The following is a 15,338-nucleotide window of genomic DNA, read 5'->3' on the forward strand; positions in this document are numbered from 1 at the left end:
AGAAAAGAAATTGAACTAAAATACTGCAAGACCGAAGAACAGGTTGCAGATATTTTCACTAAAGCACTACCAAGACCCAAGTTCGAGTTCCTACGCAACATGCTAGGAGTAACACCGAAATACATTAAAGAGGAGTGTTAAAACTATTAATGTATTTCTAGATATAAATAGAATTAACTAATAGATATTTTACTAAGTATATACTAGAAGATAGTAGATGTAAAGGAAGTCAAAATATAAGAAATGTCTAGAAAAAGTCCACCGACATTTGTGGGCTATAAATAGCCAAGTTGTGTTGCATTTGAGATGCACCAAATTCTCAACCAATAAAAAGAATCCACTTCTTAAACTAAGTCTTCTTCACTTCCAATATTTCAATAAACATCCCCTCCATTTTAATAACATTTCAACTAAAACTAATAAACTATAAACTAATCAATCACAAATTATAAAACTACTACATTTGTAACACTATATATAAAAATTTATTTGAGAAATTTTATTTATTTCAGTTTAATTAAGAAAATGACACGTGTGCAAATTTAATTCAATTTTATTGATAAATTGACACGCGTGCAAATTTAAATCAGATTAATTGAGAAATTGACACGTAGGATTATTGGCACAAAACACATTGATATCAAATATCACGTTCTGCGAGAAGTCTCCGCCAGAAAAGAAATTGAACTAAAATACTGCAAGACCGAAGAACAGGTTGCAGATATTTTCACTAAAGCACTACCAAGACCCAAGTTCGAGTTCCTACGCAACATGCTAGGAGTAACACCGAAATACATTAAAGAGGAGTGTTAAAACTATTAATGTATTTCTAGATATAAATAGAATTAACTAATAGATATTTTACTAAGTATATACTAGAAGATAGTAGATGTAAAGGAAGTCAAAATATAAGAAATGTCTAGAAAAAGTCCACCGACATTTGTGGGCTATAAATAGCCAAGTTGTGTTGCATTTGAGATGCACCAAATTCTCAACCAATAAAAAGAATCCACTTCTTAAACTAAGTCTTCTTCACTTCCAATATTTCAATAAACATCCCCTCCATTTTAATAACATTTCAACTAAAACTAATAAACTATAAACTAATCAATCACAAATTATAAAACTACTACATTTGTAACACTATATATAAAAATTTATTTGAGAAATTTTATTTATTTCAGTTTAATTAAGAAAATGACACGTGTGCAAATTTAATTCAATTTTATTGATAAATTGACACGCGTGCAAATTTAAATCAGATTAATTGAGAAATTGACACGTAGGATTATTGGCACGCGCTTTATAATAATGTATAGATTATTATTATTATTGTTATTGCTATTATTGCTATTATTATTATTATTATTATTATTATTATTATATTATTATTATTATTATTATTATATTATTATTATTATTATTATTATTATTATTATTATTATTATTATTATTATTATTATTATTATTATTATTATTATTATTATTACTATTTATATGAATATGAAATAAAGAATAAAGATAAAGGTTTCTTTTTAATTAAACAACTGTAAAGTTTGTTGACTATTAGATCAAAATGGTAATAAGAATAAAAGTTGAGGGGTATCTTTTGAAAAACAACGAACACAATACGATCCAAAAGATCCAACGGCTGCAAATAACTAGCCGTTAATTTCAAATGAACGAATTCTGGAAATAGAGCCGGACATAAATCCGCTCATTATGATTCGATTTCTAACCCACAATTAAAACTTTAAAATACCCTTTTAACCGATTTCACATTCACACCCACCCTTTTAACGGATCAATTTTCATTCAACAATCTGTGTAGAAATAAAGAGAGAGAAAGAGGGAGAGAGAGAGAGAGAGAGTCAAGATTTACTTCAATTGATTCGACTTGAATGAAGTTTTTGTGTTAATCTCTCTCTTTTGTGTACTAATTTTGATTTAGTTCGAAGAATTTGGAGTTTTCTGTGATAAAGGTTAGTTCTTGATTTAGGGTTTTGTTTATTTCTTGATTAAATTAATTCGTTTCTGTTATGTTTATTGATTTAAATCACTATCTGAGAAATGGGTTTTTGTTTTTAAATTGAAAATTTTCATCTTTAATGTTTAAGATTAATGGGTTTCTTCTATCTTTCTTTTTTTTTTTTTATATTGATTCTTTTAGGGCTTTTGATTGAATGTAGATAGTATAATGGCTGGAAGAAAGGAGAACGTGACAGATGTAATCCGCTCTACAAAAACACAAGGTAAACATTAAACAATGATTTATTGTAAGTTCTTTATTTCAGTTAATCTTGATTTTATATTTTTATATGATATGATGTTGAATTTGTATGATGTGTTTGATGAAATTTGTGAGTGAACACAAATATAACATATAAAACCCTAATTAAATTTGAAAATTTGATGTATTTCAGGAGGAGTAGGAGGAACAAAGGCTGCGAATTTGAAATCAGGTGTCCCAGTTGGTAATAATAGAAGGGCACTAAGTGAGATAAACAAGAACATCATCAGAGTTACACCTGCATACCCTTATGCTGTTAATAATGGGTAAAATAAAATTCAACTTGTTCTTTTTTTCTCCATATTTTAAGTATTATGAGGTTTTATCAATGATCTTTAGTGTTTTTAATTACCCATGTTGATTTGTGTCATCTTTGTATTTGTTTTTTAGAAAAAAATCAATTCCTGTTAAGAAACCACTTGTTCCGGCTCGTCGACCCGTTACAAGGTCGGTAACAGGCACTTTTTTCTGTATATTGTGTGTTTGGATATACTGAAATCAAATCTTTAATGCACTCTCAAATTTTTCTGTTTTTTGCAGGAATTTTAGTGCACAAGTCACCTGCAAACCACCACTGCCTGTGCCAGAGGTATACACCGTTCGTGTACTGTATTTCTTTATCTTATAATTGGCAAAAGATCAGTCAAAAATGGTAAATATAAACACAAATCCAAATAGGTAGACTTGTAGAGGTTATTATATAAAGACAAAAATAAAATTTATGTGAATTGAAGGGTTGTATGTTTTGTACAGAATTTGGGGTTTTCTTTAACAGTATGTCCTGTTTGACTTTTTTAAGCTGCATTTTTTACAACCTTTATGAATCTGAATCATATGAGATAAGTATACGGTTAACCTGACGCTGTGAAATATACATGAACTTTTTTAGGGTAAGAAGGCAAAAATCCAACCAATCCCAGATGTTGTTGAAGGGGACTTGAAGATTGTTGATGCTGAAGATGATTTTAATGAACCTATGTTTGTGCAACACACAGAAGCTATGCTGGAGGAAATCGATAAGATGGTAGTTCGATTATGTTCTGAGCTAATAATAATTTTGTATTTTAATAAAGTTAATCAGTCTAATGTGTCAAATTTGTATGGTAGGATGAAGATGTATATGATGAACTAGCATTGGACATTGATGAAGCTGAGAAAAATGATCCACTTGCAGTCGCCGAGTATGCTGACGAGATTTACGCGCACTACCGCAAACAGGAGGTAATTTCTATGTTGATAATTCGGCTAAGATCAATAATTTTGCATTAAATAATAATTTAGAAAAGGGAAATAATAATACAGCATTATTTAAAATAATTTAGCAGATCGTATGATTTTATAAAATCTATAAGAAGAAATTTCAACCCATTTGCCTATAAATGGGATGATTCGGGTTATGTGTTATCACTAATGGATCAAATAAGTTGGTCAAAGTATGGAGTGCAAATGGGGCTGTCCCAAGTGTATTTTAAAGCCCAAATCTTCATAAACAGGTCAAATGGGTTAGTAAAAGTTGGATTGGGTCAAATGGGTTGTCCCAATTGCATTTTAAAGCATAAATCTTCATAAACAGGTCAAACGGGTTGGTCAAGATATGGAGCTAAAACATAAAATTCATAGATCATTTTATTGAAATGGGTAAAGTCAAATCTTTTATGCTTCTTAGTTGGAAATGGTTGAAATGGGTTGATTGTTCTTCAAACTTTTTTTATAAGCATAAAAACTCATAAAACAGGTCAACCCATCGTGTACCAAATTACCTGATTTGAGCTGTTAGGCAGTCCAAATCAATTGTAATCCAACACTTTTGAAGATACCGTATTGTTTTGCATATCGATTGTTCTAAACTAGCAAAAAAACTGCAGATGTTGAGCTGCGTTTCACCTACGTACATGGTACAACAGCAACATGACATAACAGACAGGATGAGAACCATTCTTGTTGACTGGCTAGTTGAGGTACATAAATTATGTGCACCGGTTAAAACTGCTTAATCATATTACAATTCCTAAATAAAGTAAGTTTAAAGTAGTTTCTGATCTCCTAATTAATCAAATAATGAAATGTACAACAGGTTCATTACAAATTTGAACTGATGGAAGAGACCTTATATCTAACGGTCAACCTCATTGACCGATTCTTGGAACGTCAAACTTTATCAAGAAAGAAACTTCAGCTTGTTGGAGTAACAGCCATGCTTTTAGCATGTAAATATGAAGAAGTTTCTGTACCTGTTGTTGAGGACTTTATTGTCATTTCAGATAAAGCGTACACACGAGACGAAGTCCTCGTTATGGTAATATCACTAGACTAACAATAATATTGTCCGATTTTATTAATTTGTTCCTTAAAAAACTCATATTTGTTGACAATTGATGTTAACAGGAGAAGGAAATGGTTAATACACTTCAATTTAATCTCTCAGTTCCAACTCAGTATGTGTTTGTCAAGAGGTTCCTTAAAGCCGCAGAATCCAACAAAGAGGTCTAATACGAGTTTTTTGTTATTTTCCGAATTCTTTTATTTTATATATTTTTTATTTATTTTCTGATGGATGTTCTCGTTTTGAATATAGTGGGAGCTACTATCGTTTTACTTGGTTGATATGTGCTTAGTGGAATACGAAATGCTCAAGTTCCCGCCTTCACTACTTGCAGCAGCTGCTGTTTACACTGCTGGATGTACTCTTAACAGATCAAAACAGTGGACCAAGAAAAGTCAACATTATTCAAACTATACCGATCATGACTTATTGTAAGTTCTGTTCCAGTTTAACATAAAAAGACTACACCTTTATAGTCCTATATAGTTTACTCTAATTTTAACATGGTGTTATGAATACATTTTGAAAGATTATTGTTCCCATTTTTGGTGATTTTACACATAACTGGATTGTAAAAGTTGTTTTGAATTAAAATCTTTATTGCTTACCTTTATGCATAGCTGGAATTCAAAGGAAGGTTTGTATTGGAGTCTTTTATTAACCAAACTGTTTTTACATCATGTGTATTGCATAACTCTACTATGTTTAATATTGAACTGATTATATTTATTTATTGGAAAATTTGCCTTTTTTTTTCAGGGAATGCGCGAAGATGATGGTCTGTCTACACCAGAAATCAGGCACAGGAAAACATGTTTCAGTGTTCAAGAAGTATGGCACATCAAAGTATGGCAATGTGGCTCGAACCCACCAGCCGGCTAACTTCATTTTGGACGACGTTTGGGTTTGATTAGTTTGTGACTGAAATACAAGTCGAAAACTTGTTTGTTTTTTAGTCCTTGATGAGCAACCTGTAGTTGCCAGTCTCTTAGGTTGTTTCAACTCTGCTAGTATTTTCCATAACTTTTTAGATCATCCGTGATCTGTGTGTCGACGTTTGAACCCTTTTGCAGTGTTTTTTTAATCTTGTTTATATAATCTTAAATGTGAAAACATATGTTACTACTTATTAGTATTTCTTATGCTGTTCCTTATAACTGCATTAGATTCTTGTGTATGAGATTGAAAATAAATTGTGTCAATCTATGAAACAGATCTACATTGAAATGAATTTCCATCAATTTCAGTATGATCATGCTTTAATTTATACATTCAATTAGTAAAGGCTACTGTTTCAGTATGATTATGCATTAATTTATACTTCCCAAATATAATTGCACTAGTAAAGGCTAAACTGTTACAGTATGATCATGCATTAATTATCCTGCTAGATTTTCTTACTTGTTACTAGATTACAAGTACGGAGTATCAGTTTATAACCTTTAAGTTATATGTGAGATGACTAATCACTTGGTGCCACAGAAATGTGAACTGTAAGTTTTGTTGCAACTATTTAGGCTTTTAAAACATTGTTTATTTAGATAATAAATAGTCGTACTCAAAAATTTTTAACATAATTCTTCATCATAATCACATAATCACTATTGCAACAGTACACTCGATAGCATCAATTAGAACTCAGAAGTAAAGAAGAAGATTATCAAAGACTCAAATGTGATGTTCTTTATTGCAATTTAACATTGTAGAAAAGAAGATGTAACTGGTATGAGTAAGAATGCGTAAAAATGGTCAGCTTTAAGAATCCAAATCTCTGTAAGTAACAACGGGTCCAAATAGGTTGATATGGGTGAGATCAGATGGTTGTTAAAAGAGTAAATAACGTTTATTATTTTGGGTCAACCAGGCCTGAACCCCTATGGCTCGCCATATGGCAACTTTTAGTAGTACGATCCATCACTACGGTGTCATACAGGGAGGGCTCTCAACAGCTGCAAATGTTGCTTTTGGATTTTAAAAGCATCAACAACTTGCTATAAGAATTAAGATACATGTATTGTACAATGCATTTTATAATAATGATCATTTTACACTTTGAAATGTTACCAATATCTTGATTGATTCTCCACTCTACTATTGATCAAGCAATAGCAATGTTTCGATGTATGATTTCGCTAAGCATTCATACCCACCGCCAGCAATCCCAGTATCATTAATTTCTTCTGACTTGGGTTCATAAACAAAAATTGCATTTTGTACATAACTGTAATCAAAGAACATTTCGATGATAGGTTCACCAGTTTTCCTAAAGTCATGTACCTTTTCTATTTGCAATGATTCAAGTGGTGACTTAATAAGGAATAGCTTAGTAAACGAGTTTGGAACCCCATGCTCCATCCTCCATACACAATACTCTTCTTGTGTTTCGGTATACTTGGTTTCAAACACAACAAGAGATGTTTGTAATTTAAATAAATGCAAGAAACCGTTATATACGTACGCCAAATTATTCGGAAGCTCTATATCTGCAAACTCTTCAGTTGTAATATCAAATGACAATATCAAACTCTTCGTATGTATCGTTTGACCCACACAAGTCCTATCAGTGGCAACCCAATAAATAAACTTATCTATACATACTTGGTTCCATGTCGGTTTGATTGTTTTACGGGGCACGTTCTTAGACAAAGTCCTCCAACACCCCGAACTTAAATTAAAAATCTCAACTTGCGAAGGGATGCATTCTTCCGGCTTAATTAGCCAACTTGAATTATAAGTAATTTTGACAAGCTTAGGGTCATTAGTACGAGGACAAACTCCAAAACCAACAACGGTTTGAAATTCCAAATTGTTTAGTGCATTAGGCATGACAATACGGACCGATTTTCTAATCGTAGGATTCCATAAAACAAATGTATTCGTTTCAGAAGAAAATGGCGTAAAATCTACTGATATTTGTGGGACAACACACAAGCAGAGCACACCCTGAGAGGTACCTATTATATTTGGAAACTTACCAAGTAGGCCAACATCTGAGGGAACAATTAGGGGGGTCTTGTTTAGGAGAAAATTATCATCATCATCCACAATTGAATTATATGTTTCATATTCTGAATCAACGTACCTTACAAGTACATGATGCTGCAACGGAGCGTTGCTGAAGTGGTAATTGGCGATAAATTCAGAGCTATCAATTAATGACTTCCATGATTTTGAAACTTGTCTGAATCGAATCAACGATTTGATAGGAAGCAATTTGATGATTCCTATTTGAATATCGAGAGGTACGTTATCAGACATTAAGGGTTTTGTGTTTGATTTTGGGGAAGATTGGGAGTTGACTTAAGGAATTTTAGACGGTTAATAGAAGATTACGAGTAGTACGACCAAATTACGAAGTGAATTCTTTTTGTGCCGGAGAAGTAACAAAGATCGCCGGGAAATCGGATTTGGTTTGGCTGCACGAAGGAATTCATCTATTGTCTTTGAATCTTGAATTTTTTTTTTCCCTTTTTCTTCCCTTTGAACGCACGGATAATTCAACATTCCTTTTCTAATTTTTACTTATTTAAAGATCTATTCTGCAACTTTTATGTCAAAAACTTATGATAGAAGCCGGTTCGAGATGTCGAATCTCCAAAGAAATTAATAAAGAAATAGACTTTTGGATTAAACCAATCTTTCATTCATCATACTTAAAATAAAAGATGCAATACAATTTATACTAAATGAATAAAAGAAAACGTGCTACTGTAACTACCTACTATCCTAATAATATGGAGATCATGGAAATAAGCATGCCTACGCCACTATCCACTTCTTGGAAAATAAAAGAATACATGGGCCATGATGCAAGTGACATGGCAGTAAAAGAAAACATGCAATTAAAAGAACAACGTCCAGATCTTTGCTAACGGCTAGACTTGCTTTACTTCTGACTTAGCAATACTTAGACTTGTCCCATGCCAAGATGCTATCAATACCCCCCGGTTCAACTTCAACCTTGTCCTCAAGGTTGTAACTTGTCGTTGGAAGAGTTTCAGATGTCTCGAGAAACAAGAATTGTGGTGGATTGCAACGGTGACCAGGGTAGAATTATTCGGAAAGTCTATCTCTGTAAATTCTTCAGTTGTCATATCAAATTACAATATCAAATTCTTCGTCTGTGTCGTTTGACCCACACAAGTCCAATCAGTGGCAACCCAATAAATAAACTTATCTATACATACTTGGCTCCATGTCAGTTTAATTGATTTACGGGGCACATTCATAGACAAACTCCTCCAAGACCTCGAACTTAAACTAAAAAGCTCAACTTGCAAAGGGATTCATTTTTCAGGCTTAAATTGCCAACTTGAACTATAAGTAATTTTGACAAGCTTAGGGTCACTAGTACCAGGACAAACCCCAAAACCAACAACGGTTTCATATTCCGAATTGTTTAGTGCATTAGGCACAACAATACGAACCGATTTTCTAATCGTAGGATTCCATAGAACAAATGTATTCATTCCGCAAGAAAATGGCATAAAATCTACTGATATTTGTGGAATAACACACAAGCAGAGCACACCCTGAGAGGTACCTATTATATTTGGAAACTTACCAAGTAGGCTAACATCAGAGGGAACAATCAGTGGGACCTTGTTTTGGGGAAAATTATCATCATCATCATCCACAATCAAAACATATGTCACATTTTTTGAATCAACGTACCTTACAAGGACATGATGCTGCAACGGAGTGTTGCTGAAGTGGTAATTAGCGATAAAAGAGCTATCGATTAATGACTTCCATGACTTTGAAACTTGTGTGAAATGAAGCAACGATTTGATAGGAAGCAATTTGATGATTTCTATTTGAATTTCAAAAGGTACGTTATTAGACATTAGGGTTTTGTGTTTGATTTTGGGGAAGTTTGGGATTTGAATTAAGGAATTTTAGACGGTGATAGAAGATTACGACTAGTAGGACCAAATTACGAAGAGAATTCTTTTTACGCCGGAGAAGTAACAAGATCGCCGGTAAATCGGATTTGGTGGATTCGGTTGGCTGCACGAAGGAATTCATCTGTCTTTGAATCTTGAATTTTTATTACTACTATAATTTTGTTGCCTTATTTTATTATTATTAGCCTTTAAGAACCCGTGCGTTGCACGGCGACTCTTAATACAACAAACTGAATATGTATATGTTAAATCAATTCACGGTACATTCTTGTGGATAAAATAAACATAATATGGAAGTGTATTTTTATTCCAATAATTAAATTATCAATGCAATATTAGTAGAAATTGAGAACAAATAAGTTTACTCCTATTCTTAATACAATCATATACATTACAAACGGTATGGTATTTACCTAAAACATAAAAAAAATACAACATGTACATTAGCAGTTAGTTGCTCCTCAGTTGCTCCTCTAACATGAACAAACTCAAATACTTCCTCAAAAAACATCCCAAAGCATGTTTTGAACGTATAAAAGTAACACAAATCGTTTGACGATTATCAGTTTATTAAAGACCTTAATGCAAATTGACAGACCAATATGTTTTAACACTTAAAAAATGGCCCCGTACATATCGTTATCCATCCCGCCCATGGTGTCCACCTTTAATCATAAAATCATATAAAAAAAATAGGGGGAACCAACCTCAATTGCTTTACAGAGTGTATTAACCTTTGTAGCATGATTTATTTTCTGTGAAGTAAAAATCAACTCAAATACACCACGTCTACACAGAAGGTTCGAACATAGGCAAAGTGAAACTTCTATGAACATTGTAGTTTAAATTCCATGTAATCCCGGGTTGCTAAGGGGCTGCCTAATATGCCAAAAATTTTCTAATTTATATATAGATTATGTTTTGAGCCTGTGGAACATTTGAACCCAAGGTATTCATGAACTTGTTACCAATAAGCAAATTAAACAAATTAGTCAAAACAGATAAAATCTAACGACCCGTTCTAATCCATCTGGACGAATACATTACATTTGGTTACATCGCGAGGTACTTGACCTCTATATTATACATTTTACAAACCTTGCATTCGTTTTTAAAAGACAAACTTTCATTAAATCGAAAGTTGACGACATGCATACCATTTCATAATATATCCAACTATAATTGACTTAATAATAATCTTGATGAACTCAACAACTCGAATGCAACGTCTTTTGAAATATGTCATGAATGACTCCAAGTAATATCTTTAAAATGAGCAAATGCACAGCGGAAGATTTCTTTCGTACCTGAAAATAAACATGTTTTAAAGTGTCAACCAAAAGGTTGGTGAGTTCATTAGTTTAACATAAATAATCATTTCCATCATTTTAATAGACCACAAGATTTTCATTTCTCATAAATATACGTCCCATGCATAGAGACAAAAATCATTCATATGGATTGAACACCTGGTAACCGACATTAACAAGATGCATATAAGAATATCCCCTATCATTCCGGGAAATCCTTCGGACATGATAAAAAAACGAATTCGAAGTACTAAAGCATCCAGTACTTTGGATGGGGTTCGTTAGGCCCAATAGATCTATCTTTAGGATTCGCGTCAATTAGTAGATCGGTTTACTAATTCTTAGGTTACCAAGCAAAAAGGGGCATATTCGGCTTCGATCATTCAACCATATAATGTAGTTTCGATTACTTGTGTCTATTTCGTAAAACATTTATAAAAATTGCGCATGTATTCTCAGCCCAAAAATATAAAGGGTAAAAAGGCAAATGAAACTCACCATACTGTATTTTGTAGTAAAAATACATATGACAAAACTGAACAATGCAGGGTTGGCCTCGGATTCACGAACCTATATCATTTGTATATTCATTAATATATATAATAGTAATCGAATAAATATTTTTATTATATTTTAATTTATATATTATGTATGTTTAATTTGTGTATATATTTATAATGGTTAATCTTTATATAGTTATTTTAATATATCCATATTTATATACATAATTGACTAATGTTATATTTAAAATCGAGAGTTTGTTATTTGTATGTATTTATATAAATAATAATAATAGGTTTTATACATTTAGTTATGTGAAATTTTAATATAATTATAGTATATGTAACAAGTATATTTTATGTACAAAATATTTATTTGTTTTAAAAAATATAGTTTTTGATAGTAATGCTTTACTAATAATGATAATACTAACTTTATTAATAATAATGATAATACTAATAAAAATAATGATATTATTAATAATGATACTTATTTTAATAATAATAATAATAATAATAATAATAATAATAATAATAATAATAATAATACTAATATTTATAAAAATGATATTAATACTCATATTAGTGAAATTAATAATGATTTGTATCATTTTCCTAATAATATTAACAATATTAATAGTTATAATCATAGTCATAATATTAATACCTATATTAATAACAGTGATAAAGTCTAAAATTTCCATAATAATACTTTTAATGATATTGATAAGGATAACAATAATAACAATATTAATGATAATACATTAATAATAACAATAATTTTAATCATAATCATAATGATAAAAATAATAATAATACTCATCCTATTAATAATAACAAAGTTAATAATAATGATAATAATAACATTAAGTAACAATACTAGTAATAACAATTAGAATAACAATAATAATGAAAATAATAATAATAGAAATAATAATAATATTAATATTAAGATAACTACCTCATAAAAATCGGCCTAAAGAAAATATAGTGACCCTGGCAGGGCTCGAACCCGTGACCTCCCGAATACCTGAACACCCACTGATAATGCTAAAAACGAACATATATTTCATAGCATTATTTCTCAAGAAAGACAAGCTTTTAGTTGCAATTGTTCTATTTACAAGTGATATTCGTTTAAATAATAAAAGGTGAAGACAAAAGACAGATTCGACGAATTGAAGACGCAAACGACCAAAAAGCTCAAAAGTACAAAAGACAATCAAAAAGGTTCCAATTATTGATAAGAAACGTCTCGAAATTACAAGAGTACAAGATTCAAAACGCAAAGTACAAGATATTAAATTGTACGCAAGGACGTTCGAAAATCCGAAATCGGGACAAGAGTCAACTCTTAACGCTCGACGCAACGGACTAAAAATTACAAGTTAACTATGTATATAAATATAATATAATATATAATTAATTATATTAATTATATATATATTATATTTATAAATAAAAACCGTCGGCAGAGAAAGACCCCAAGGGACTGAGCTGTAATTTCATTCTCCGCGACTCGCGGAGTTTGAAGGCAAAAATGCCGTGAGTCGCGGAGCCCCAAATTCAGAAACCCCCTATAAAGCTCGCGCATTCTGATCGTAAAACATAATCATATTTTTCTTCCTCATTCATACGTAAAATTTATATTTATATTTATAATTTATATTTTAATTTTAATTATAATTCTAATAATAAGGGTATGTTAGCGAATATTGTAAGGGTGTAAGTCGAAATTCTGTCCGTGTAACGCTACGCTATTTTTAATCATTGTAAGTTATGTTCAACCTTTTTACATTAATGTCTCGTAGCTAAGTTATTATTATGCTTATTTAAAACGAAGTAATCATGATGTTGGGCTAATTACTAAAATTGGGTAATTGGGCTTTGTACCATAATTGGGGTTTGGACAAAAGAACGACACTTGTGGAAATTAGACTATGGGCTATTAATGGGCTTTATATTTGTTTAACTAAATGATAGTTTGTTAATGTTAATATAAAGATTTACAATTGGGCGTCCGTATAAATTACCATATACACTCGATCGGACACGATGGGCGGGGTATTTATATGTACGAATAATCGTTCATTTAACCGGACACGGGAATGGATTAATAGCCACTAGAATAATTAAAACAGGGGTGAAATTACATTCAAGGGTAATTGGTGTAATTGTTAACAAAGTAGTAAAACCTTGGTTTACACGCAGTCGATAACCTGGTGTATTCATTAAACAAAGTATTAAAACCTTGTTACAATTCGAATCCCCAATTAGTTGGAATATTTAATTTCGGGTATAAGAATAATTTGACGAGGACACTCGCATTTTATATTTATGACTGATGGACTGTTATGGACAAAAACCAGACGGACATATTAAATAATCCAGGACAAAGGACAATTAACCCATGGGCATAAAACTAAAATCAACACGTCAAACATCATGATTACGGAAGTTTAAATAAGCATAATTCTTTTATTTCATATTTAATTTCTTTTATTTTATATTTAATTGCACTTCTAATTATCGCATTTTTATTGTTATTTTATTTAATTGCACTTTTAATTATCGTACTCTTTAATTATCGCAAGTTTATTTTATCGCACTTTTATTATTCGCAATTTCATTATCGTTATTTACTTTACGCTTTAATTTAAGTCTTGTATTTATTTTTAATATTTTACATTTGGTTTTAACTGCGACTAAAGTTTTAAAATCGACAAACCGGTCATTAAACGGTAAAAACCCCCCTTTATAATAATAATATTACTTATATATATATTTGTATTTTTATAAAAGTAAACTAATATAGCGTTGAGCTTTGTTTAAAGATTTCCCTGTGGAACGAACCGGACTTATTAAAAACTACACTACTGTACGATTAGGTACACTGCCTATAAGTGTTGTAGCAAGGTTTAAGTATATCCATTCTATAAATAAATAAATATCTTGTGTAAAATTGTATCGTATTTAATAGTTTTTCCTAGTAAAATATAAACTATTTCGTATACCTTAGCTTTGACATCAAGTATTTTTGGCGCCGCTGCCGGGAAACTTTCTAAACGCCGGAAGCGCAACGCTAATATAATATAAAAAAAAAGATTTTTTGTTTACTTTTATTAAAATTCGCTTTTGTAAAAATACGTTTTGAATATTCGAAAATATAAAAAGAAAAACAAAAATTTATATATTTTTAAGATTTTGTTAAATATTTAAGTTTTATAAGTTTCTTTATTTTTATTTTAGTTTATAAAAATATAAGTTTTATTTAAATATCTTTTATTTATATAAAAACAGAAAACAGAAAGAAAAAAAATAAATAAAGAAAAACGCGTCGAATTTAATAAGCTGTCATCTGAATTTCTGAACCCCGCGACTCGCGGGGTTTTCTTTATAAATTACCGCAACTCGCGGAGTTTCTCTGACACCGACAGAAACCCTAAACTGCATTTATTACGGATTATTATTAATTATAATTATTATTAACCCTAATTATTATTAATATTATAATTAAGTTTTATTTTAATTTAAGTTTTATTTAATTTGTATTTTAGTTTATTAAGTTTAATTAAATTGTAAAATTAGTAGTTTTATTAAATAAATAATATAAAAATAATATTTTTATAAAAATTGTAATTTTTACAACTTTTTGTATATTTTTATATTTTGTCCCTTTTTAATCTCTTTAGCATAACTTTTATATTTTTAGCTCATATTTAGTTTTAAACTTAGTTTTTGCCATAGTTATTTTTACTCCTAGATTTTTAGGCTTTGCCGTAGAATTCTTTAAGTGCTTTTTCTTTAGACTAAGATTTAGGTACTTTAGAATTTTGCGACGCCTTTTTAAGTTTTAGTTTCTTTTTAAGTTATTTCCATTTGAGATTTAGTTTTTCCTGTAAGCTTTAATATTTTTAGACACTTTTTACTATGTATCAATTATCATTCCAATTAGTAATTTCAATTTGCGATTATAATTTTAAGTTAGTTGTAGTAATAAGGTTAGGT

General features: G+C 30.6%; 3 protein-coding genes across 3 annotated transcripts; 1 reads left to right on the forward strand and 2 right to left on the reverse strand.

Moving 5' to 3' along the window:
* The first annotated feature begins 1,819 nt into the window (after positions 1-1,819).
* LOC139852004 (G2/mitotic-specific cyclin-2-like) lies at positions 1,820-5,758 on the forward strand. The gene is made up of 12 exons (XM_071841222.1): positions 1,820-1,982; positions 2,190-2,252; positions 2,424-2,556; positions 2,681-2,737; positions 2,831-2,879; positions 3,180-3,314; positions 3,398-3,511; positions 4,156-4,248; positions 4,365-4,586; positions 4,676-4,774; positions 4,866-5,044; positions 5,373-5,758. The coding sequence occupies exons 2-12, from the start codon at positions 2,198-2,200 to the stop codon at positions 5,521-5,523; spliced, it is 1,287 nt and encodes a 428-aa protein (XP_071697323.1). The 5' UTR covers positions 1,820-1,982; positions 2,190-2,197; the 3' UTR covers positions 5,524-5,758.
* Positions 5,759-6,704: 946 nt separating this feature from the next.
* On the reverse strand, positions 6,705-7,871 carry LOC139855161 (putative F-box protein At1g47790). Its single transcript, XM_071844405.1, has one exon. It carries the CDS (start codon positions 7,869-7,871, stop codon positions 6,705-6,707), a length of 1,167 nt encoding a protein of 388 aa, XP_071700506.1.
* A 1,028-nt stretch (positions 7,872-8,899) lies between these two features.
* Positions 8,900-9,460, reverse strand: LOC139855162 (F-box protein At5g62510-like). Its single transcript, XM_071844407.1, has one exon. The coding sequence runs from the start codon at positions 9,458-9,460 to the stop codon at positions 8,900-8,902; it is 561 nt and encodes a 186-aa protein (XP_071700508.1).
* Positions 9,461-15,338: the final 5,878 nt, after the last annotated feature.

Source organism: Rutidosis leptorrhynchoides, chromosome 6 (genome assembly GCF_046630445.1).
Source record: "Rutidosis leptorrhynchoides isolate AG116_Rl617_1_P2 chromosome 6, CSIRO_AGI_Rlap_v1, whole genome shotgun sequence".
Classification (NCBI taxonomy): domain Eukaryota; kingdom Viridiplantae; phylum Streptophyta; class Magnoliopsida; order Asterales; family Asteraceae; genus Rutidosis; species Rutidosis leptorrhynchoides.